The sequence below is a fragment of the Mytilus trossulus genome, chromosome 12 (assembly GCF_036588685.1).
Source record: "Mytilus trossulus isolate FHL-02 chromosome 12, PNRI_Mtr1.1.1.hap1, whole genome shotgun sequence".
Lineage (NCBI taxonomy): Eukaryota > Metazoa > Mollusca > Bivalvia > Mytilida > Mytilidae > Mytilus > Mytilus trossulus.
Window position 1 is genome coordinate 49,350,419 of NC_086384.1, and position 26,837 is coordinate 49,377,255.

Consider the following 26,837-nt stretch of genomic DNA (forward strand, 5'->3'; position numbering starts at 1 on the left):
GAAAATTTCAGGGCAGATAGATCTTGATCTGATAAACAATTTTACTCCATTTCAGATTTGCTCTAAATGCTTTGTTTTTTTAGTTTTAAGCCAAAAACTGCATTTTACCCCTGTGTACCTTTTTTTTTGCCATGGCGGTTATCTTGGTTGGTTGGCCGGGTAAAAAAACACAAATTTTAAGCAAGATACATTAATGATGATTGTTGCCAAGTTTGGTTTAATTTGGCCCAGTAGTTTTAGAGGAGAAGATTATTGTAAAAGTTAACGACGACGGACGACAGACGATGGACGACGACAGACGACGGACGACAGACGCCAAGTGATGAGAAAAGCTCACTTGGCCTTTTAGGCCAGGTGAGCTAAAAACATGTTATGAAAACATATTATGCCAACATGAATCGTGAAGCAATACAAATAATTCTAAAACTTTCTGATCACTGTGCTCTTAAAATTACATTTTTAGTCAGTAAAATTTGAATGTATTTGCAGCTTTATTTGGATTCATTTTAAAATTTTGTAAAATTTAAACCATTTTAAGCAATGTATTGTACATGGTATACTATGTTTGAGGTATTTTTGTACAGTTCATAACAAGCCTTTTTGCAATTATATACAAGTCATCACATGTACAATATTTCTGTACATGATATAACATGTACAAAATTGCAATTTGATATAACATGTACAAAATTGCAACTTGAATACAACATATATAAATATTTACATGATTTATGTACATATATATACAAAAAAATATCCTTATTACCGTTGATTCATTTTTTATCATTGTTTTCAGAAGTTAAAATATATATTTCTCAATCAATTTTGTTTTTAAATTTAACACTGTAGCATTTATTTCTCATCCTAGCTGTACTCTAACAGTATAATGACTTGAACAGGTAAAAACTTACTCTTTCATTCAATCCAATAAAGAGACAATTTTGAGCATAATCTCTTCATCCTGGCTGAACATTAACAGTATGAAGATCATTAAACACAAGTATTTGTCTTTTATTCAATTCAATAATTAGACAACTTGTATATCCAAGCAGAATGATGAAGTAAAAGGATTATATCTATATACATTATGGTTCATATTATAGGTAAAGAAAAATAAAGTTCAAGATGCATGATGCGTGAATATTTTGACATTTATGTTGCAAAAGATTATCCACAAATTCTGAAGGTCCACAAAAAAACTGATAATGTAACAAAACATGGAATAAATAAAGAAACTATACCTATTCACAGAAACTTAAAACATTGTTTATATAAACAAACAACAACAATAAAATATTAAAGTCACAAGATAGTCATTATTATATCATTATCCTCACTGTAACTAAAAATAACTATAAGGTTCAATCTCTTTCACTGATCTATAACTTTCCTACTTTTCTCATTTTAAAGATAAAAACTCTTTCTTCCAATCCAATAAAGAGACAATTTTGAGCATAATCTCTTCATCCTGGCTGAACGCTAACAGTATGAAGATCATTAAACACAAGTATTTGTTTGTTTTTTTATTCAATTTTAAAATTTGACAAAATTGATATCCAAGCAGAATGATTAAGTAAAAGTATTATATCTATGTATATATATCATTGCAAAAATCAAGGTCATCTTTGAATTGAATTTTCTTTATATATATTAAGTTCTTGCTAAAAAAAATCAGACTTAAGCAAAACTTTACTGAATTTGAACTTTTCGGATATGTCCCTGTTATACACATGGAAACTTTTTTCTCAAGCTTCTTATACTATGTACATGATATAGGGGTGTATACAATAAACAGTGAAAAACAGTACTCATAATTATGATTTTTTTTGTGCATAAATATGAATTTAATGGAAAGAACTGTGTAATACACTCTTTTGTTTGCAATACAGACTCATTTACTCCATGAAAAAATAATATTGAAAATTTGCAGACATAACAAACATTTACACTTAGTCTATCTATTGAAAAGTTGAAAAACTTTAGATAAATAATAATGTAAATTCAAGTCAAACAGAATAAATATATACATCCATGTGTTCTCTTTCCTGATTTTTATTGTTTGCTTTGCATTTGCTTTGCATTTGCTTTGCATTTGCTTTGCATTTGGTCAAACTTATGGTAAAGTTGCATAACATAAAAAAGATCTGCTGTCATAGAACTGCATGACTAAACTAAAGGTCACAATATTTTCTTGAAGGGATTTTGTTATATATTAATATATTTTTTTTATATTTTTACTTCACAGGCTTTTTTACTCTTCCTATTATCGATTTTCATCAATAAGACAAAAAAAAATACGACATTTTGCAATACCATAGTTTTATCATAGGTAGATATACATTCAACTTATTTGAAATATGACACAAAGTATCCTGAATTTGTTGTTTCATATCAGATGAACTTTTTTAAATCTTAATGGGGCACTAGCTACGAGATATATAAAAAAAAATTATATATTATTGTTTTTGCTCAATCACTAATGAAATACAATGGTGAAATAATAATTCGCTTTTAGCAGCAAGTATGATTTAGTTCTGTCAAAATAAGCTAAAATCATTGATAATGAATTATTCACTTGCAAGTGAATAATTCAACCTCATAGAATTTGTATTAATGTGAACTTCAATTTAACTCCTTAGCTTGAAATGGATAACACATGAATTGAATGTGTAAAATTATTTAAAGGAAAAGAATATCAACATTGAAAGTGAAACAAAGGTAAATCAATTGATTGACTGATTTGATCCACAGAAAATCATTCTTATACAGATAAAAACGATGATAAACATTAATGTTTCATCTATAATATAAAATTAAATAGACCTAGAATAATCCAAGAGCATGAATTTGCTTGATCTATTTATATCTATATTTATGTTTACATCGCTTATATGGTCATTGAAAGACTGTAGAGGTCAACTCAATAATTAATTAGATGGCGGTCTAGACTGCGAACACACGAAATGTAATTTTATACCGTGTCCTCTTAATAATTTTTTTTAGACTTTAAATAGGTTGGATAAATGTTAACATTATTCATTATTATAAATCAAATACTAGAAATTAAGTAAAGTCGGTGAACATGAATTTGACAGCTAGTGCCCCTTTAACATTTAACATTTTTTTTTACAAGTTCTTTACACATATCTTCCTTCTTTTTCTTTTTTTCTCTGTCTTGTTTACATATGTTTTCAAGTTTTTAATAGTACCAATATCAGTCAGTCTTACTGTACACTTCTTGGATTCTGCTGCATCTATTTTCTTATTTCCTGATCTTTTTCTGCCTACAAAACATCAACTTATTTTACTAACTAAAAAGACTATTATTATGCAAATACATTGCTTTTAAAACTAGAGGCTCTAAAGAGCCTGTGTCGCTCACCTTGGTCTATGTGAATATTAAACAAAATCTTACTTTGCTGAACATTACTGCTGTTTACAGTTTATCTATATCTATAATAATATTCAAGATAATAACCAAAAACAGCAAATATTCCTTATAATTACCAATTCAGGGGCAGCAACCCAACAACGGGTTGTCCGATTCATCTGAAAATTTCGGGGCAGATAGGTCTTGACCTGATCATCAATTTCACTCCCATGTCAGATTTGTTTTAAATGCTTTGGTTTTTGAGTTATAAGCCAAAAAATGCATTTTACCCCTATGTTCTATTTTTAACCATGGCGGTCATCTTGGTTGGTTGACCGGGACACCGGACACAATTCTTAAACTAGATACCCTAATAATGATTTTGGCAATGTTTGGTTAAATTTGGCTAAGCAGTTTCAGAGGAGAAGATTTTTTAACCAACTATAATTTTATACTAAATGATTTCTCACCTATTTCTGATTTTTTATCTTTTGTCGATGAATGATTAATAAGTCCTGTAATTGCATCTGAAATGAAAATCAGGATTTAAAAAAAAAAAATTCATTCTAACCTTCCCTGAAATATTTGTATGGAATTAAAACAATTAAAACTATTTTAAATTTGCATTATGAAGATGAAACTTCTTTTCACAAACTGTTATCCTCCTTTTCCAAATCTGAATAAAATTCGTTTATCAGTCAAATCTTCAAAAGTATACAAGTTGCAATTCAGAATGTAAATAAGATTTAAAAGACAAACTGTGAAAAAAACAATCTTTCGACTGATATAAAGTTGTAAAAACTTTAGATTATTTACCCTTTTTAGTATTTTTACCAATCCTTTCACATTCTCCAGTAGTTTCACGGATCCTTTCTAAATTTTGGCAAACATCTATTGGATTATTTAAATCTGGAAAATTAAACAGTTGAGTAAAAATGTAAATGAAAAAGGAGAAAAAACAAGCTTATTCCACCAGGGATGATTCTAGGTGTTTTCAAATTGGTCCCTAAAACATCAAATTTGGATTTTTTTAGAATAAAATCTAAGACGAAATAACATTGATTTCCTGTAAAAACGTAAAATGTATATCATTATGTTTAACCTTTACACTGATGTTCATGTAAGTTGTAACATTTTGAATAATTCTGGATGGGCTACTGTAATTACATGAATATTTTTGAACATGAGGCACTTGTCTATCATCTTAGCTATAGTTACCTAGGCCTATTCCAAAAGCATTTCAGCTAACATAAATAAACCACTGAAAAAAATCATTCATCGGGTATTTTTTCAACAGCAGGTCATCTCTATAAATTTACCTTAATTCAAATGGAATAAATTATATGTTTATAGAACACAACCTTCAATGCCATGACAGGCAGAAATTGGTTTAATATAGAATAACATATTAAGGTGTATGCAGAAATATAAAAACAAGAAACTGGAAAACAATAACAAAATGTGACAGATTTCTATTATTCAGATAATGAGTATTCTAATGCAATTTGGATGTAACAATTTTTTTTTCATTGGCTAAAATTTGCTGTCAAATCCACAGTTGGTCAGGCTTAACTAAGGAGGGACCCCCCCCCCCCCCATTTTGAATTGATTGAATCAACAAATGTTCGATTACTACTATATAATTGAAAATAAAACAACACCTACCTTGAATTTGGCGTTTTAATGTAATTTTATCGTAATTTGAAGCGTACGGGTAAGGTAATAACCTCCAGTTTGTAAGTTTTCATTTGTATGACGTCACGTTTAGCCATGACATTTTTGTGCCAAAATAATTCATTAAATTTCGCGTTTTTTTGTTTCTAATTGTCAAGTTTAGTCGTTTTTTAAAGTTTTATCGTACTTTTTCTTTTTGTAATGCATTAGAATCGGAATAACAGTACTGTACTTGAACAGTTGTCACTGTCAATTTTAATTTGATGGTTGCAAATCACTGTTTTACTGTCTCTGATACTGTCTAGTGTGTAACAATTGACGGTGGCAACTCTTCAACTACAGTACTGTTATTTCTAATGTAACAGAAAGTAAAAAAAAATATTGTTTTCTCTCATAAAAGTTGTACCTTTGTTTCCTGAATGATGTATTATGAATGATATAGTGTTGTGCATCATAGATGGAATGTCAGAACTGACCGATAGATTGAAAATGTCTTTATATGTCAAGCTGAGATATGAAGTTAATTCATCTCTCACTTCCTCAGATATGCCTCTAGTGTTGTCAACATAATGGTTAAACAGGATCTCCAACTTTTGGCAATGATTTAAATGGCTTATAATTCTGCAGATACTCTATACTTTCAGCTTTCATTTCTTTTGCTTTTATAACTAAGAAGGTGGGCATTCCTGAGGAAATATTTTTCATTTACTTCAATTAAAATAAATAAAAAAAAGTATATAGGAACATGTAAGCTGTATTACTGTGAATTCATTTATTTTCGTGGGTACCAGTTTTCGTGGATTGTGGAAAAATTGTGTTTTTTTGTATATTTCATTTCATGGTTTTTATTATGTGTTGAAACAAGCCTAGAGAAATTTGTGATTCACCTACACCCACGTTATCCACAAAAATTGGTATCCCACGAAAATCAATAAATCCACAGAATCTTAAAATATAAGCAAATAAATTGTTCCTCCTATTTTTATTGCATACAGTTTAATATCTCATTTCAATTTCACTCATTTGACTCATGTGTAGATCTTACTTCGCTGAACATTTTTTGCTGTAACATTTTATCTCTATATATCTCCAAAAAAAAATTGAAGATAATAACCAAAAACAATAAAATTCCCTAAAAAATAACTATTTCGGAACAGTAACCCGAAAATGGGTTGTAGGATATGTTTGAAAGTTACAATGCATATAGATCTTAACCTGATAATGACTTATTTTTATACCTAACTTCGCTGAATTTATTTACTTTAACTTCTCTCTATCTATAATAGAATTAACGATACAATGAAATAACCAACAAATCAACCATTTCGGGACGGTTACCAAACATGGGTTGTCCAATTGCACTGTTCATCTTATGGCAGATAGATCTTGTTCTATTACTTACATAAACCTCCAATATTTTTGCTCTAACTGCTTTAGTGAGATATAAGCCCAAAACTGCATTTATCCTTTATATAAATAAGAAGACGTTGTATGAGTGTCAATGAGACAAATCTCCATCCAATTCACAATGAATTCAAATTTAACAATTGTAGGTCAAAGTAATGCCTTCTTCACAGAGCCTTGGCTCACATCCAACAGCAAGCTATAAAGAGTCCCAAAATGACCAGTGTTACACAATTCAAACAGGAAACAAAGGGTCTTATCTATTCACAAAACGAGAAACAATAAACATATATGAAACACACCAATAAACGACTTCCACTAAACAAAAGCCTCCTGACTAAGGACAGGTGCATATAATAAATGCAACAGGTGAATGTTTTAACAGACGCCAACCTTTACCCTAACCTCATTTACAATAGTATAACTTTACAACATGAAAAGACGCACTAAAAAATTTAATTGAAAATGGCATAATTCTATTAAAAAGACACCAATTTCACAAAAACCACTAAACTATGTTCTTTTTCTTAGCAACAGCATCAAGATTTGTTGATGAATCAGATCATCAATTAAAATTTATAAACTATATACCCTAAGGAACATTCACTTTAAGTCTTTTTGAAGTATTTGACACATTAATTTCAGAACGGAAGATTTTGGAAATAATTCATGAGGATTATAGCAAGTGATGGCATAAGCTCAAATGACTATCTGGATCAAAAACTAAATTTCAGGATTTTGAATGGTTAAAGTAATGGTATTAACTTTCATTGTCCCCTATGTTAGCTTCCTCTTTTTAATGGTAATAGGTATATAACATATTTATATTATCACTCACCTTTTATTGCTTTTAATGGAGAACTATCTTCACTTGTAAGGGATTTCCTAGCTTTTAATGGAGAACTATCTTCACTTGTAAGGGATTTCCTAGCTTTTAATGGAAAACTATATCTTCATTTGTAAAGGATTTCCTAGCTTTTAATGAAGAATTGTCCACACTTCTTTTTCCTATAAAGAAATTAATTGTAAAGTGTTAGAAGTGAGTGTTACGAAGAACTTGTGTATTCTTTTTTAAGTCAGCTTAATACACAGTTATGTCTAGAACAGAAAAAATATATCAACATACAAAATATAGAAAATACCTACCATTTCTTGCTTTAAATGGCGAACTGTCTTTGCTATTTAAGGATTTCCTAGCTTTTAATAGAGATCTGTCATCACTATCAAAGGATTTCTTATCTCTACTACTTACAATTATGTCATAGTTTATTGTTATACCTTGGTTGTATCAATAAGTGTGTATGCATAAACTGTTTCTTAAATTACTTAAAATGTTAATATTTATATGTTGTATCCTATAAGAACAATGAAAATAGGCCTATTGTGTTTTATTTTTGTACTATCAATTCCAAGTTTACTTTCCACAGCAGTCACTGTGACTCAGAGTGAGAGAAAGTATATTCCACTTCGTATCTTATCACCTATTTTCCTACGTTAGTTCTAGGAGAAACCCCATTCCTAACTCTTCAAATAATTAATTTTCTTTGAGTCAGTGATCATGACTCCTTTCCGTACAAATTTATCGGTTCAAATTGCGATCGTTTTAAATAAAATACAACATTTATTGACAGAACGAGCTAATACTGGACATGTCGTTTGACTCAACATTTAAGGAAGTGAGACAACTCGAAACGATAATATGGTAGACTCCATTTCGCCTGAAGGGGTGTTCTATGATGATGACTACATTCATTTTTTTTTAAATGATGCATATGATTTACAGATATGCAACAACAATAACCCTCAATAGCAGACATTCATAGAAAAGATCCCATGAGATATAAATTAATTGAGTGGGGAATCCAGAGCTAAAACCCCTTGAAGTCAAGAAATTTATACGCATGCGCATAATTACCAAAACAAACCTTTGAGCAAGATCGTATATTAAATGTTGACTAAACGACCTATATGGTTCTCTATTTCTTTATGGAATTACAATGATCTTAAATATCAGTTTCATAACAATAACATATAAGAAAAACTCCACTTCATTTCTTATATGACAAAGATAGATTTATCTGAATTCCGAGAACTATCGTATTTTATCAAAACTGGGATTCCCTCTGACGTGTTTCTAAATTTATAAAAACACTCAATATAAATACTGCTTAATTCTGATTTTCCGTGTTGTTAAAAACACGCATATAAGTCAATGGAATTATCAAATAACATGTTATCACTCACCTTGTATTGCTTTTAATGGAGAACTGTCCTTGCTTGTAAAGGATTTCCTAGCAATTAATGGAGAGCTGTCCTCAGTTGTAAAGGATTTCCTAGCTTTTAATGGAGAACTATCTTCAGTTGTAAGATATTTCCTAGCTTTTAATGGAGAACTATCCTCACTTGTAAAGGATTTCCTAGCTTTTAATGGAGAATTGTCCTCACTTGTAAAGGATTTCCTAGCTTTCCTACCTTTTAATGGAATACTGTCCTCACTTGTAAAGGATTTCTTAGCTTTCCTAGCTTTTAATGGAGAAAATTCCTCACTTGTAAAGGAATATACACTTCTTTTTTCTAAAAAGTAATTAATTATAAGATGTTAGAAGTGACTTGTTAAGATGAAATGCTTCTGGCATGCAACATAATAAGCCTGATACATGTATAATTGAGTAGGAAATTTGTAGATGTGTAGAACAACAGCAATAAGTATTTCTAAATACAAATATTTAAAAATACCTACCATGTCTTGCTTTAAATGGAGATCTGTCATCACTATCAAAGGATTTCTTATCTTTTTTACCTAGAATTATGTCATAGAACTTTTTTTTATAGCTTGGTTATCTATAAAAGAACTTTAGTTAAGTTAGCAGGATCACATACCCCACATCCCTATATTGTCACTAGGCAAACAAAATATAAATCTATGATTTTCATCCTCCCCCCCCCCCCCCCCCTGACAAAGTGGTCCACCTTAACCGATATCCAGCACTTCATTGATTTATAGGAAATCCAACAAAAATAAATGTGCTTTCTACATGTTCTAGGCATAAAGCAAAAATCTATGATCTTTATCCAGTCTCCTCGTGAAAAAAGTCTCCCTCCTCTTATTTCTGTCAATAACAATCCCATCCAAGCTTTTTTGATACCGATGGACCAGTCAAAAATATTTTACCTTTCGTAACTTAAGTTGCATGGGGTATAAAAAATGTGTATAAATAAACTGCCTAAATTGTTAGTATTCTTTGTTATATCATATCTCCCCAGGTTGGCATAAACATGTTTCACAAATATTGAAACAAGATATCTACAGAAACAAGAGTCTCATTAAAGCCTGAAATTACTCACCTCTAATTTTTAGGGGCAGATTTTTTATAAATGATTATATATAATTCATGATGCCTTAAGTACAATTAAATACATTTTAAAAAAGGATATTTCATTTTTCTGCCAAAAAGCTAAAAAAATAGATCAAAATCATCTTTTAAGAGAAAAAATGGAATAAGAGGTGAATTTTCAAATTTCAACTTACACAAATGAACAACCTATCTGGTTTTATACTAAATCAATACAAATATAAAAAGTAAATAATATACTATGCAGAGTTAACATCTTGCACTATCAATGTTACTGGAGCATATTGATAAATATGTAAGATGGTTCAGACTTATCTGTAGAACCCAAACTGTTGTATGTTCAAAGAAATACTTGTGCAGTAGAAAACAGTACTAATCAGAACATTATAAATTAAAATACTTACACAAGTCAAGAATTACTTACTTGATTTAATCTGGTCTGATGTCCTTTTTGAAAACCTTTTGAATATTCTTACTACATTTTTTTTTAAAAAGTGCTTGAATACGCGTTATCCTTAAAACAATGGTGAAGTTATTACAAAGTCTTAATATAATGTCACAAAGTCTTCATAACTTCCTACATTTTAAAGATTTTGCTTACTGTTGAAGGCCAAACAGTAACCAATAGTAGTTTACATCTATGCAAATTGGTCTCTAGCTCATTGTTGTCTCCTTGAAAATCTTTTACACATTTTATATTTTCATTAATTAATTTATTGGAAATAAAATCAATTTGCTCTTAGGTCCATGGCCAGTTAAACACGTTTCTACTATAAAACAGCAGAAACCAGTCAAAAGTCAACTTTATAATGATTTCAAACTTGAACTCGTAGAGAGCTTATTTAATACTTGTTCAATGTCGTAACTGGGTTTGGTACCAATGGCAATTATTCCACATATACGTACTTACGTTCAGATGTTTTTTTCAATATTCATTAATATGAAACTCACCTTCAACTGGACCTATTAAAGCTTTGCCTTTTCTTGTCTGGCATGGAGAAATCTTATCATAATACTTCTGAGTGTTACTAATATACATATCTAAAACATAAATTAGAGGCTCTAAAGACCCTGTGTCGCTCACCTTAGTCTATGAAGGACACAGATGGATTCATGACAAACATGTGTTTGAAGATCTTACTTGACTGAACATTCTTGTTACTTACAATTTTTCTATCTATAATAAACTTGGCCCTTTAGATAGAAAGGAAAGTATTTTGTAAACCAATTTACCAAATTAATGAAAATTGTTAAAAATTTACTATAAAGGGCAATAACTCTTTCAGAGGTCAACTGACCATTTTGGTCATGTTGACTTATTTGTAGATCTTACTTTGCTGAACATTTATGCTGTTTACAATTTATCTCTATCTATAACAATATTCAAGATAATAACCAAAAAAGGCAATTTTTTTTCAAATTACCAATTGAGGGGGAGGCAACCCAACAATCATTTCTCCAAATCATCTGAAAATTTCAGGGAAAATAGACATTGACTACATGTAGATACCAATTCAATCCTTTGTCAGATTTGTTCTAAATGCTTTATTTTCAGAGTTATAATCTTCATTTTACCCCATATGTTCTATTTTTAGCCATGGCGGCCATCTTGATTGGTTGCCTGGGTCACTGCACACATTTTTTTCTTTCAAAAAGATACCCCAATAATGATTGTGGCTAAGTTTGGTTAAATTTGACTCAGTAGTTTCAGAGGAGAAGATTTTTGTAAAAGTTAACAACGATGTCGACGGAGACGAACAAAGGACGAGGAACGCCAAGTGATGAGAAAAGCTCGCTTGGCCTTGTGGGCCAGGTGAGCTAAAAAAGCAATGAAAATTCTTTGATTGCAGCAGTTAAGTTAAAATTTAACCTTAAATAGTGACAAACGTTAATGACTGATGAATAAAACTGAAAGTGCAATGCAATGTGATATATGTGGAAATGCCAATGTAAAAAAAAACCTGCATGTTTAACCCAGCCACATTATCTATGCATGTGCCTATCCCAAGTCAGGAGCCTGTAATCAGTGGTTTGTTTATGTGTTACATATTTGTTTTTTGTTCATTTTTATATTTAAATAAGGTCGTTAGTTTTCTATTTTTAATATTCAGACTGGTTACATTTGTGTACCTTCTAATACTTTGAGAGTATTTAAAACAAGCTGCCATGCATCTTTTCTAAAGTAGGTCTTCGCTGAAGTTTGTGTTTCGGGTCATATTAAACAGAATATCTGTATGACTCAACAGATTTTCTGGCTTTGTTTCCACTTCTTCTTCAATCACAAACAGTACAGACTGTGCTCTTAAAACAGCATCTAGATCAGCCATATGATGTAAAAAGCCTGAAAAATTAAGATCTAACTATGTAGTTGAAACTTTTAATAAAATTTTGAAAAAGAGGCCATCAATAGGATGTGCTATTTCAAACAAACACTGAATTCAAAAGTCCTCCAGGGGCAGGTAGGAAAAAGTGGATATGACATTTGAAATCATGCAAATGGTTTAATCATTCAAAACAAATAAAACTTAACCTTAAATTGTGAAAAAACGTTAATGACTGATGAATGAAACTGAAAGTGCAATGCAATGTGATATATGTGGAAATGCCAATGTAAAAAAAAATTGCATGTTTAACCCAGCCACATTATCTATGCATGTGCCTATCCCAAGTCAGGAGCCTGTAATCAGTGGTTGCCGTTTCGTTTGTTTATGTGTTACATATTTGTTTTTTGTTCATTATTATATTTAAATAAGGTCATTAGTTTTCTTGTTTGAATTGTTTTACATTAATATTGTCATATCGGGGCCTTTTATAGCTGACTATGCAGTATTGGCTTTGCTCATTGTTGAAGCCCATATTTTTGTCTCTTGTGGACAGTTGTCTGATTGGCAATCATACCACATCTTCTTTTTTTTTTATATATAACAATATCATTAGTGGTTCCCCTTTAACAGCTTATATCTACAGTTTTCACATTTGAAATAAGTTTTTTTGAAGAATATTATACTTTTTCACATAAAAATAGACTGTCCATTTCAAACATACTTTTTAAGACAACTAATGTCTTTCAATGGCCACTTTTGTCCTAGCTTACAAAATTGGAATCAACCATATTTCCTATTTTCAATCATTTGGTTTGACCTTATGGTTGTACAGTCACAAACAAACTAAAATTGGAAGAACAAGGATGTGTCCAAAGTACACGGATGCCCCACTCGCACTATAATTTTCCATGTTCAATGGACCATGAAATTGGGTAAAAAATCTAATGTGGCATAAAAATTAGGAATATCATACCATAGGAAACATGTGTACTAAGTTTCAAGTTGATTGGACTTCAACATCATCAAAAACTACCTTGACCGAAAAATTTAACCTGAAACTCACACTTTCATTTTCAATATCTCAACACCATTACTCCTGAACTGTTTTCAGCTGGACCAAATCACTATTTTCTTGTAAAATTCTGGACCCAAATTTTTTACAGTGTAATTTCACCCCCTACTTACAATTTGAGGCATTAAACATGGAGAAATAAACTTGGAAGGGGTATAAAAATTATTGGCAAGTAACCCACTGTTAACACTAGGGACTATATTAATCAAAGGACGACAATTGTGGTCTCGGACCTACTTACCAAATCCCATTGACTTATCACAAGTAGTTGCCTTTAAACAAATCTAAACACAAACTAATACATGTAAACTAAGCAAAATTTCAAAGTCAATATTCTTCTGACAGAAATAAAAGAGAAGCAAAAACAGACAAACATGAATCAAAGTTGGATGGTCTGTGTATCAAAGTGCATGTAATAGTGACATGAATTATACTTGGTACATGTACATCAAGGTGTTGCAAGGTGATTGGATGAACATTGTCACATAAATATTTTAGGATTGATGATCTTTGCTCGTAAGTAAAATTCCTAGTTTTATCAGCATAGTCCTCACAACTATTCGCGGGGTCTCCTACTTTTGGCATTAATTAAATGTAGTTAAACAATTTTGAATATATTTCAAAATATCGAGATGCATATTGCTTCTATCCAGCATTAATTTTGAAAATTCGCCTTTAGTAAATTTCTGTGCTTGATCTGACGTATTTTCGGGACAACATAAGAGGTTTTTGTGTTGTTTGTCCTTTGTTGATGAGTTTCATCAATCTTTTGTACATTAGTTGATTTTGTTTCAGAATTGTCTTTTCTTTTAGGAGGTTCCTCTTTACATAAATTTCTGATGATTTCCCCCTACAAATAAATTTAGATCTTTAGATACATTAAAATTGTAGAAAAAAATTTAGAAACGTTTTATGGAACAAACATTATAATGATAGTTTATGACTGAATATAGATCTTTACAAATCTTTAGGTTGTAATAGTGATGTTGGGTTTCCTCTCTTCTTCATTTAAACCCACATACAAGTTTATAGATAACACTTACAGGTTACATCTTCATACTCTGAACATAATGCAAATCATCTGATAAATAAGTATTGTTGAAGCGCAGCAAAATGTGAAGTATACATTGTATCAACAGAATTTATGAGAAAGTTTTAAGTTTTAAGAATTTTCAATTATGAAAATAATGCAAAGTTCATTTCTGTAATCTGAATGTTTTTCTTCTCTTGTGTGATTTTTTCATAATGTTGAGCTTCAATATACATAATATATAGATTTGAAAACAATATCTACATTTATTTCAGTGTTTTTGTTTTTTACTCTGTAAATGTTATATAATAACAATTTCTTACATATTTAAAGAGGTTAACATCGTAAGCTGTAGGACTGTTTTTTCCTGAGGCCCATAAGAATATACATGTACATGTATTACTTAGGTGTACACACATTTTTATATCCATTTGTAGTCCTTATTCAGCTCCTTCATTTCAAAGATTAGTGCAAGAAAACTTTAAAGTTCATACCAAACTACATGTACATTATCATATCAAACACAAAACCTTGGCAGCTATTTTAATTACTTTATTCTGCCATTAGCACGAAAATTGCTTGAGGACGATGTGCAGAGCTCACAATTTTTCACATTCACACTGTTATCATTTGTCACTGTACATGTACAATTTATAGCCTCGGAAAAAAAATCTATAGTATTATCATTTACATCTACTTTACATACCTAGTACGCACATACAAATATTTTGAACATAGGCTAGCTGAATATATAAAATATACAAATAACCGTCACACTATAAAAGATAAAAATGATAAAGACATTGATGGACATCCATCTCTTAGTTAGGGTTTATTTTATCGGCTTCGGTAAAAAAGCGATTTGTATAGAGTTTTGCTATTTTGCCGGTCTTATTAAGACAAACAATTTTACGAACAAGTAAGAACATCCTGACCTCAAATGTTGATGTGCTTGAAGAAAACCTCACATATAAAATGACAATACAAGTATTAATGGACAAAACAAGCATATAAACTGTTTACTGAGTCACATCTGACCTGATATCTCAAAATAAAATTCCAATCAAGAAGGTCAGTGTTCCTTATACAGAATGCACGATATCAACTGGTGATGAAAGACCAAGCAAACAAAAAAGATGCACGAAGAGTGGGTCCAAGGATGGGTGTTGCAGCAATGAATAATTAAACAAACATTTGAAAATCTAGTCTACTTAATACAATTTTCAAAAGTATAATCCTTTTTATTAAATCTTAAAGTCTCAGTTAATGAATATGTGAATTAACATTAAATAAGTCGTTTTTTTCTATTTACCCTCATAATACGCAGTAAATAAATTAGTGCCATATTACTTTAAAGATATAAAGGTCAATTCTTAAAGGTCAAAGACTATGAATTTAGTTTTTTTCTGAATTACGAATTATCTAAAAAGAATTTATGTAATTTATTCTGTAAGTGTTATTACATTAAATAGTACTATACCAAAATAAAACTGCTTAAAGTAAAAAAATCAGAAATATTCTTAACTTTGTATGTAAAAAGTCTTAAAAATCTGTAAACTTCCCATGTCAAAGTAAAAAAACTGTAAACTTCCCATGTATAAAGTCATTAAAACTTAAAGATCCTAATGTAAATAGTGAACATAAGGTTGTTGTGTTAGGATTGTTAATTAAGTTTTCCGTTTATTATTTGGTGGTGGAACTGTTCGACATACGAAAGTATGGTTATCCTTTATCTAGTCGAAGACTAAAAGATTATAGAAATCTCACCTAGTAGCCACATATATCATGTGTGTTCATGATAATTTTTTTCAATAAAATGTATTTCATATAGTCCGGAGCCGGCAACTTAGCCACTGCCTTTTACTTACCTTGCTTTCGATCGGTAGTTATATCCTGCATTCCTTGTTTACCTTTATATGTATTAGTCCATATGGACTGGTGTGAAGCCTCATATAAAATCAAACTAGTTGTTATATTGTATAAAACAGAATCCCGGTCCATTAGCCCTTATTCATGTTCTATCTAGTACATGTTTGCCCTGATTATTATGTTTTGTTGTTGTCTAGTTGCATAATGTTTATTATTAGAACAAAGTATATTAAAGTTTGTTGACAAACAATCGCTGAATATTTGTATCGACGCAACCAATTAATTATTTTCCTGTGATTTGCATAGACGAATTCTGGAATACAATGTATATCTTTATTGATATTTATTACCAATTTGATCTATTCAATCAATTTATGCATGCAGTAAAATGATAAATGACCTTTCGATAAAATATCCAAATTTCCTGATCTTTTGTAAACATATATGAAATTGTTTCACATTCAATCCAGTCACTCACTAATCCCCACTGTTACGTATATTTTAGACACGAAAAAATTTAATGAAATTAAAAATGTTTTTTCTTTCTTAATAAGTTAAGGTAGGCTGTAGTATCTATTCGAAATAACATCAAACATGTGATCCAAACTTTAATTAGAAAGAAACAGATATTACAGTCATTCTTTAAACATTGTTCAAGTATAGATTTCAATTCTTGAAACTTGTACGCACAACTTACAAATTGTGCCCGAAGCGCTAGCCTGACCACTACTACCTAGTCTCTAGACAAATTTTACCAAATATTGAATTTGAATATATAAAAATAAATCGATGAATTATTGTCTTCCTACTTACCAATTGATAATTGACATTTTACATTTAATTTAGAAGCGATAGAGTTATCCGGTCATTCAAGGGTTTCCTAGAATCCTATCTCTCAAGGTCTATCCATAGTCCAAAACCAACTCTGTATCTTTCGGTATATTAACTTTAGACACCAAGAAAAGTTTCTCACAACTTTTTCCTTTTAAATTATCATGCACCACAGAAATAAGTTTAAAACTCGGAAACTGTTACGAAAGATTGAAATATCGTGCTTAATTTTCCTCTTAATTAAACAAAACTCCACGCTTATCCTTTTAGAATCTAACACTAAATTCGTTACAGGATCAAATACTGCTACTGGGGGCAAATTTTTCTCTGTATATTCCTTCTCGCGATCTTCATTTTCGGAACTTGTTCGGCGATGAAGGTCAACCGCCTCAGTTCAAACATTTACGTATCCAAGGTATATATCTTCAAATCAGTTCTTTTAACTGCAATGACAGACGACTTCAATGATTTGACAAAATCCTCAATATATAGAATAACTACCAACACGTCCCTTTGATGGCGATTTATTACTTTTTATTCGGGATTCTTAGGCCTTTAGCGTGACGGTTTTCAACACTTATGTACTTGATTAACTCGACGTTCATAGTAAACTAATACACAGTTTAATTGAAATGTCAAATTTAATTTAGTCATTGTATGTCGAAAAGTTTATACAGTGCTGGTATCGATTGTTAAGTCGACGCAAATATATATGAACCATTATGAATAACAAACAGAGGATGGGTTTATGAAGTCATCCCGTTAGTTTTGCTGTAATACAATTTGTGACCACAGAAGATCTATACAGCTCCATTAAAATCTTCCAGACATTAATGAAACTCTTAACTTGAGGCACGAACACATACATTTTGTATAAAAGGTGACATTGTGACAATTGCCAAACCTTTTAGAATACGTATTAACATTTGTACCTCCCTTTTAACGCTTTGTCAACACTTTGAGTCCGTTCATTCGTCCGTCCGTCTGTCGTCCATAGATCTCTCAACTTTAAACATTTTGTCTTCTCCACTAAAACAACTACATGTAGAGAAAAATGGAAATAAACTAAGCAGTAAGTCTTTCATATAATTTGCCCATTCTGACCAGATGGCCAATCGTTGTTACTAATTAACTGACCAAATTGCAATGGCTTCCGTTAAATTTACGAAGGGATGATTTCAACTTCACCATTTGGAACTCTTGTTTTAATAGCTTCCTTTATTAACAATTGGTTGAGGCAAACTCAATGTTGACAAGGGAAACGACAGAATTATCACTTTTCCATTAATAAAGGACTTAACCTATGAACTTATGAACTGTAAAAGTGACGCTCTTTAATTACAAGTTTGATCGTGTTTTGTGGTAAAAAGTATAACGTATAAATATTGTAACATTTGGTCAAATTGTTTCAGCGAATAAGACTTTTTATTTAAAACAGCAACAGGTGCAACCTAAGGGGAAAATCTCACATTCTAGTGTGGGTCAGGTGTGCTAAACATCTGTGAAAATGATTTTTAATCAGAAATCATAAATTACTAAAAAATGATTATTACTAATTCAACGAATTTAAACCGTTCTAACCAATTAAATAAATTACAAAAAATGTTTTGCACTCTTTTTACACAAAAAAAAACCTATATTTCCGGCCAGACGCGCGTTTCGTCTACATAAGACTCATCAGTGACGTTCGTATCAAAATATTTATCAATCCAAACAAGTATCGGACACGTAACTAGATACCCCAATTATGATTGTGGCCAAGAGTGGTTAAATTTGGCCCAGTAGTTTCAGAGGAGAAGATTTTTGTAAAAATTGACGGACGACGGACGCAGGACGATTGACGCAGGACGAATGACGCCAAGTGATGAGAAAAGCTCACTTAGCCCTTCGAAGCATGCTATCGCTGTTTTTATTTTGAGCTAAACTGCAAACCCTTTGTTATGTTATAGCAAAATTATTGAAATTAAATCAAACATCACTATAGTGATCGCCCTTATGTCCGCGTCTCACTGTCCTGATTTTTACGCCGATGGCAACTCGATTATGAAAATTTTCTAAATCGGGACTAATCGTTTCCAGATCGGGCTATTCGTGGTGCCATCTTTAACCATCGTAGAACCATTGGTCACTTTTTCAAGCCTCCTGGGACAACTTCGGAAAAGGTTTTTAATGTTTAACATGTTCGTAATCTCGTCGTGTTGCCGTCGAATACAAGTACGAAGGCGAAAAGATGGAACTACGACGGCATTAAATCCAGCAAAATGTAAGCTTAATTTTCGCGCTAAAATACATTTGAAGTGCCATGCGCGATATGCACAGCTGGTCAGTCTAAGACCACAATTAAAAAAGACGTTCACAAAAAATGGAACTCATATCATATGATTCTATGAGATTCTAACAAAAAAAGGGAACTGCATTGTTTCTATTATTTCAAATAGAACAAGAAGAGCAGCTATTACAGGCTCAGGATTTACATTTACAAGTATTATATTATTTTTTGTCAATTTTTCATATCAAGTAACATAATGAAAATCATAAATGCGCCTCGTACACCAACACTGCAGGTACATGTATATAGGGAAACCAACTTTTTCTTCGTTATTCTGATTATTTATGTATCGTTTGAGTTGTTGTCACACGAATGTTTAATCCATAACCATTTTGTTTTCTATATGTCATATTTTGTCGCATTTGATGATTTCCCCACATCCTTCCGTGTGTCTATATTATAATGATATTCAACTGGAAAGAGCTCGTTTTGCATTACCTTACCTTTAAGATAGACCAGAAAACATGGGCATAAATATGGGTGATTATTCATACTAGTAGACACATTTTACAGTTCAAACAAGGCAATGCCGAGCCTGGCATGTCCTCGTATATCACATATTGGGGAAAAATATGGACACTATATGTAAAAAATATCAGATCATTACAAGGAGGAAGAACATACCAAATCTGTTTTGAAGCATAATGGTTTTAGAGTGTCCACAAGGGTGATATTGCCATGTATTACAACTGTCACTGTGACCTTGACCTTTGAACTTTAAAGTCAATAGTGCTTAAGATTTTCTTAACGAGTGACACCATACCAAGTTTTGAGCATTTTTGTTCTAGAGTGTCCATAACAGTTAATCTACACGCAACTTACATGTAGTAGGCGAGGGGACAATAAACTAAGTTTCATAAGAATTAGACAAACAGATCGATTTCCCCCATGCATGGCAGCCTTGTACAGATACGATATGTTGTCGAAATTATGTTCGTACCATAAAAAAATCAAAACAGGTAGAACGCCGTTTTGATCGTTTTCATACATGTATTATGTACATACATGTATTTTACCTTTATGCATCTTGTTTGTTTTCGCACCATCGTCGTAATCAATCGTGTAGCATTCGTAATCCATCGTGTACATAGCCTTCGTGATCCATCGTGTAGGCTTCGGCTGAGATATGAAGCTTAAATACACGTCTTCGGTAACCTTCAAATGTCCATCTTTTGCTATCATATATAATTTCGGCACCATCGTATAGACTTCGTTATTCATCGTTCTTGCTTCGGTCTCTTTTGGGTATTTTAACGAGATCGGGAACAACTTCGTACGAACTTAAAATTTTCCCATTCGGGTGTCCATCGTATATAATAATCGGGATAGTGTGACGCAGGCATTAATAAAAGAGGGAAGAAAGATACCAAAGAAACAGTCAAATTCATAAATCGAAAAAAGTGACAACGCCATGGCTAAAAATGAAAAAGACAAACTGACAAAAAAAATACACACGACACAACATATAAAACTGAATAATAAGCAACACGAACCCCACCAAAAACATTAACTTGATGTATTTCAGAGATTGGTTGATTGATTGGAGGTTAACGCCTTTTTTGGAAATATTGGACTATTTAGTGGCAAAGGCGGGTCCAAGTAGGACCTTTTGTATGACAATTTGGTTGATTATATATGGAATGACCGAAGCATGATTGCCCCCCCCCCCCTTTTTTGTTTGCTCAGCCAGCGGCCTGTCCCTAATAAAAACTATAAAAAATGAAGATGTGGTATGATTGTCCATGTAACATCTTATATATAACATAAAGACACTAAGTACAGATCTGAGAGTACTTGCAGTTACTGAAAATCATTTCAAAGCCACTGGTATATTTCGGCCCTTTTATTTATGTAATTGTGTCATGAAACCCTTACTGAATAACTTGAAGCTAAAGATCGCTCTTTCTTACGTACATGTACAACCGTTTACATCATTTCTTAAATTCCAAACTAAAAAAATATTCAGTTGACGATCGCACTTTCCTACCTTCCGTGCAAGTTTAATATTTCAAAGTCTTTAACTTGCACAATAATGCAGTGATCATGCAATAACTACCCAGAAAGAGTATTCTCAAATAAAGAGCGAACTTAAGCAGAATTTAACAAGAAAGATAATGATGTGTAACTATTGAAGTTGGAAATTGAAAGAGAGTTGGATGAAAAATGCGGAAAGCAAACATTATCTGAATATTTTATTTTGTCAAAATTAATGTCCATTGCTAAAATAAATTTAAGTTGTTAAAATGTAAACGTATTTTTTCTCTTGACGAAAAAAACGTTATTCATAACGAAATGTTCCTTCCGATTAAAACAAAAAAGGAGGTTTTTGTAGAAAAAAACATACAAACAAACTATCGCTGTGTTCATTCTTAACAGAACTCTAAACCAGAGATTTAAACGGTTAAAACCAAATCAAACATATTTAACCAATGATCGCCCATCACTTTTAAAATGTATAGGATAGTTTTATAGATTTGCTTTAAAGATAACGACTATAAAATTACAGATACGAATACACGATTTATATCTTGTTATTCTATCATAAATTCCCATACGAATGACATTCCTTTTGTCGAACACTACACATTGTGACACAGAGTGAGACAAAGGTTGAAATAATACATAGAAACATGAAAATATATACAACTATCGCTGTCTACATTTTTATAAGCAGAACGTCACAAGAAAGATAATGATGTGTGTTAAAGTTGGAAAAGGCAGAATACCAAAATATTCATAATGTAATCATCCTGACATAAACTATTCTCTAGGTAAAAATTAAGTTGTTGATTGATCTTTTGTACCTTAAAGTAAATTATTATTCACTTGCAAACAAAAAAACCCAATCACACTAAGTTTTTTTTTTTAATTATGACATAGAAAAAAGATTATTAGCAAAAACAAGAAAAACATATCGCTGTCTTTGTTATTAGAACAACTCCATATCGAACGTTTAGCCGCAAACATAGATAAAACCCGATCGCCTTTCCTATCATTAAAAATAGGATAGTGATGTGCATCAAAGAAAAAAAGCTGCAAAAATGATCTTTTTTTATGTTATTGTGTTATAAACCTTTTACTGACGAAATATAGGCCTTAGCTCTTTCCTACCCACAACCGTTAATTATGTCACAAACTTCATACTTAGAAGAAAATTTAAGTTGACGATCGCTCTTTCCCACCTTCACGCCTTCGATTTAGTGTCATTTTCACTTGAATAAAAAATTAAACTGTCTTTTTACAATTATGACACAGAAAAATAAAAGTTGACAAAAAAACCAACAAGAAGCTCTCAAGAACTTGAATCTTTCACCTGTAATTCTTTTATCTATGATTTGTGTTTGTTTTTCAATATAGTACATTAATCAATGACTTAAAATTTCCTTTGAAATGATCTTTGTATCTGTCTTATTTTCTTCAAAATCAAAGAAATGCACTTTACCCATATGTTCAATTTTAGTCCTAGTTGCTATGGTTCTTGACAAAGAAATTAAATATAAAATTTATAGTAGATACTTTGAAACTCATTCGGCCCAAATTTGGCTGAAATTGTTTCAGCAGTTTCAAAGGAGCAGATTAAATGAACAAATTGTGATTTTTTTAAAAGGGCAATAACACCTTTAGGGGAAAATTGACAATATTGGTCATTGAACTTATTTGTTGATAGAACTTTGTTTGAAATAGTATACACTAGACGCACATCGACGACAGACGGAAACGACGACGACAGACGGAGTCGATGAACGCCAAGTAATGGCTAAAAAAAGAAACAGATATTTCTGTCTGCGTTATAAAAATAACTTGATATCGAATTAATATTGATATATATATTAATAACAATCGCCCTTTCCATCATTCACAATATGACGTAGAGATGCATCAAGAAAAAAAAGCTGAAAAGGTGGAATGCCAAAATGATCAATGTTCTTCAACTGCGTACTTTATTTGACCTTTTAAACATTTTTGAATTAGAGCGTCACTGATGAGTCTTTTGTAGACGAAACGCGCGTCTGGCGTATATACTAAATTTAGTCCTGGTATCTATGATAAGTTTATTTGATGTTATTGAGAAATGAACCCCCCTCCCCCCCGCCCCACTGACAGACTTACATTGTACATTTAAAGATCGCACTTTCCTACCTACTTCTTTTTAAATTCCGTCATAATGTTTTTTTTAATATTCAAGTTGCCGATCGCTCTTTCTAGACCATCTAGATTGAATTAATAATTTAGCTTCCGGTGGCCTAGTGCTTGTTCTAAAAAAGATCAAATTGATAAATATGTATATATATATATTTATATACAACTCGTCTAAACATCAACCCAACAATGTTAGATCTGTAAATTTGCATTCGCAAATCTTCTGTTCTTCCCTCGCCGGGATTCGAACCCATGCTACTGTGATATCGTGACACCAAATCGCCTGCACTGCGGCCGTCCCGCTAGACCACACGGCCACATGGGCTCTACAAAAATAAAGCTTTTAGTGGCCGTGTGTTACCTTTCCTCGTCAGTTTTAATCTAGCGTCGTGCTACAGTACATGATATATAAGGCATGGAGATGTTATTGTTACTTATATATGAATATCAATTATATGGTCAGTTTTATAAATTTTCTGTATACAAAACTTTGAATTTTTCGAAAAACTAAGGATTTTCTTACCCCAGGAGTAGATTACCTTAGCCGTATTTGGCACAACTTTTTGGAATTTTGGATCCTCAATGCTCTTCAACTTTGTATTTATTTGGCTTTTAAACTATTTTGATCTGAGCGTCACTGATGAGTCTTATGTAGACGAAACGCGCGTCTGGCGTATAAAATTATAATCCTGGTACTTTTGATAACTAATTATATATATATATATATATATATATTTCTCTAATTCTTCGTCAATTTATCCTTTTCTGCACCCATTGTATACCAAAAATTTAATCAACGTGTGGTTCGTTTGATCTCAGTACTTCATTGGTTAACATCAGATTGTGACGTCGAATTTTCTTGCTTTCCTCTGAATTTCCTATTGTGACGGCATGAAAAAGGCGACCATGCCTGACGACGTCACATACATGTAGAAAGAACACATCTTTTTGCAGATCATTCGAAAAGAAAGAATATGTTTGCCTGCATAATGTTAGAAAATCATTAGAGAAACAGATTCCACCACCAAATATCGTGTAATACGATATTTATCCACTCTCAACAGTTAAATTATCAATTTAAAAGTCCTTGCTGAGGCGGCTCGGACTTAAAATTTGAAAATGTAATTGTCTCGAGTGGATACATATCGTATTACACTCGATGCAGTGGTAGAATCTATATACAAATCAAAAAAAGAAACGATACCCAACATTTTTTCATAATATTTTTTATTGACAAAATAATATTTATTGCGACTAGTTATATGTTCGAAAAGAGTCATAAGTCTGTAGGGCACTTTTGTTTTTATTTTACCGGACAATAACGTCATTTTAGAGTCTTTTTGAATTCGAGCCGAACCACATTTATGCCGTCCGAACAAGGGGTTTTCAATTTAATGAGGGTGATTAAATATCCGGTCAACACAGGTAAACAAAAGGTGATTGAAGGTGACATTCACAAAAGGGGATTTCATATGCCTCGCAAACATGAGCGTGATAGAGCTGTGGGAATGGTACAAGCAGATATGCGTCATATTGACGTCGCAAACAACGTTGGTGTTTCTAAATTGACAATAACAGGATCAATGAGTCGTCTAAGACAGACTGGGTTCTCAAATTACAGACGACGTAGTGGACGTCCAAGAGAAACGACGTTACGCCAAGATCGTCGAATAAGATTCACACATCTCAGGAATCTTTTTTTACCAGCTACAATTACCGCTAGACAATCACCTGGAAGCCATTATCCAAGGATATCAGCCCAAACAGTACGTAATAGGCTAAGAGAGGCTGGTTTACGTTCACGACGTCTAGTAGTAGGAGCCATTCTAAAACAGTGTCATCGAACTGCACGCCTACATTGGGCAAATGCACATTTGTATTGGAATCGTGTAAGGTGGCAAAACGTCATTATTAGCGATGAGTCAAGATTTCTCTTACGTAGAAGTGATTGCAGAATGAGAGTGAACCGACGTCAAAATGAACGTTATGCAGACGCGTGTGTACATGAATGTGATCGCTTTGGTGGTGGTGGTGTGATGGTTTGGGCAGGAATCACGCATTGTGGACGAACTGACTTGACGTTCATTAACGAAAGCCTTACTGGAGTTCGTTATCGTGATATATTTCTCTCTCCCATTGTACAACCATTCATTGCAAGGCATAGAAATCGGCATAGTTTCCAACAGGACAATGCTAGGTGCCACGTGGCACGTGTATCAACACAATATCTTGGACAAAATAACATTGACATTCTTCCATGGCCAGCTTTATCACCAAATCTATCACCCATTGAACATTTATGGGATGAACTTGATAAACGTTTTCGCAGACGTCATCAACCACCAGAGTCAGTCAACCAGCTACGAGCCGCTTTAGTGGAAGAGTGAAATAACATTCAACAAGCATTTATTCAACGATTACTTGGATCAATGCGTCGGCGATTGACTGCTTTTATCGACGCAAGAGGTGGCCATACGCGATATTTACTCTTCAACTTTTGGTTTTGACAACAACAACTTCAACAGTCCGTGCAATAAGGAAAATTATTTTTGATTTGTTATCTTTGTTAAGTTTGTGTGCTTTGATGTTATTGTTTCATAAAATACAAAACAAAAACAATATTGTTGAAAAATAAAGTAGATATTTTTGATAAAAATCAGGTATCGTTTCTTTTGTGGCTAGTATATATATCATTCCTAAATACTGAAAAAAAAGTTCAGTTGACGATCGCTTTTTCCTACCTTTTCTACCTATGTGTATTTTAATTCTAATCGTTGTGTTCATAAAAGATCAGTAACTGTATATTGCCCTGCAATTCTGAAACAAAACAAAAAAGACTGGTATAATTCGACCATAATCAAAACAAGGGGAAACATACTGCCGTACAATCTAACTATCAGTCAAAATGTAACCATTGGAAAGTATATACACAGTGTACGGTTTTTAAATATTTTGGTAATTCGGGAGACTGTACATGTCAAGCGGGGTTCCGACATTCGACAAAAAACAAGTTGCTTGATTAAAACTTTTATGAACCAGTATAGAAGTATAGTATGGGTAGTATAGTTTGCCAACGATTGCAGAGTAAAGCTCTCAAGTGATTGTACAGGAAAGTTTCAAGTGATTGTACAGTTAGATCGCAAGCGATTCAAGAAAACTATTCGACATGGATAAAAATAATGTATTTGGGTTTTTACTGCGACAATGGTTTTAAATCATCAAGACAGGTAAGACTATAATATACCAGAAATGGTACACGTGATCATTCTGGTAGTAACGATTGTTTTCTTGATGTTTTTTTGACATTTTGTATCGCTTTTGTGTGGCAGTTTCGATCGTTTTACTCGGAGCTCCTCCATCCTAAAGAACACGTTAGGATGGATATTTTTTTTTTACCATTTGATTGATTCATATTTATATGTTGAATGTTTTAGCTACCGA

At 32.1% G+C, this 26,837-nt stretch overlaps 2 protein-coding genes across 5 annotated transcripts in view; both read right to left on the bottom strand.

Annotated features, from left to right (window-relative positions):
- LOC134692754 (glycine amidinotransferase, mitochondrial-like) overlaps positions 1-26,837 on the bottom strand; it is a 647,170-nt gene that overhangs the window by 293,919 nt on the left and 326,414 nt on the right. The window lies entirely within an intron of this gene.
- On the bottom strand, positions 2,475-12,120 carry LOC134693669 (neurofilament heavy polypeptide-like). Of its 4 annotated transcripts, XM_063554560.1 has the most exons (6): positions 11,932-12,120; positions 10,753-10,842; positions 8,693-9,022; positions 7,287-7,456; positions 3,841-3,897; positions 2,475-3,284 (listed from the first exon to the last, which is right to left on the bottom strand). In XM_063554560.1, the coding sequence occupies exons 2-4, from the start codon at positions 10,838-10,840 to the stop codon at positions 7,383-7,385; spliced, it is 492 nt and encodes a 163-aa protein (XP_063410630.1). In that variant the 5' UTR covers positions 10,841-10,842; positions 11,932-12,120; the 3' UTR covers positions 2,475-3,284; positions 3,841-3,897; positions 7,287-7,382. The 4 variants fall into 4 exon arrangements, 3 of the variants coding, with proteins under 3 accessions (XP_063410630.1, XP_063410631.1, XP_063410632.1); XR_010102433.1 differs by lacking the exons at positions 10,753-10,842; positions 11,932-12,120 and adding an exon at positions 10,226-10,250; XM_063554561.1 differs by lacking the exon at positions 3,841-3,897.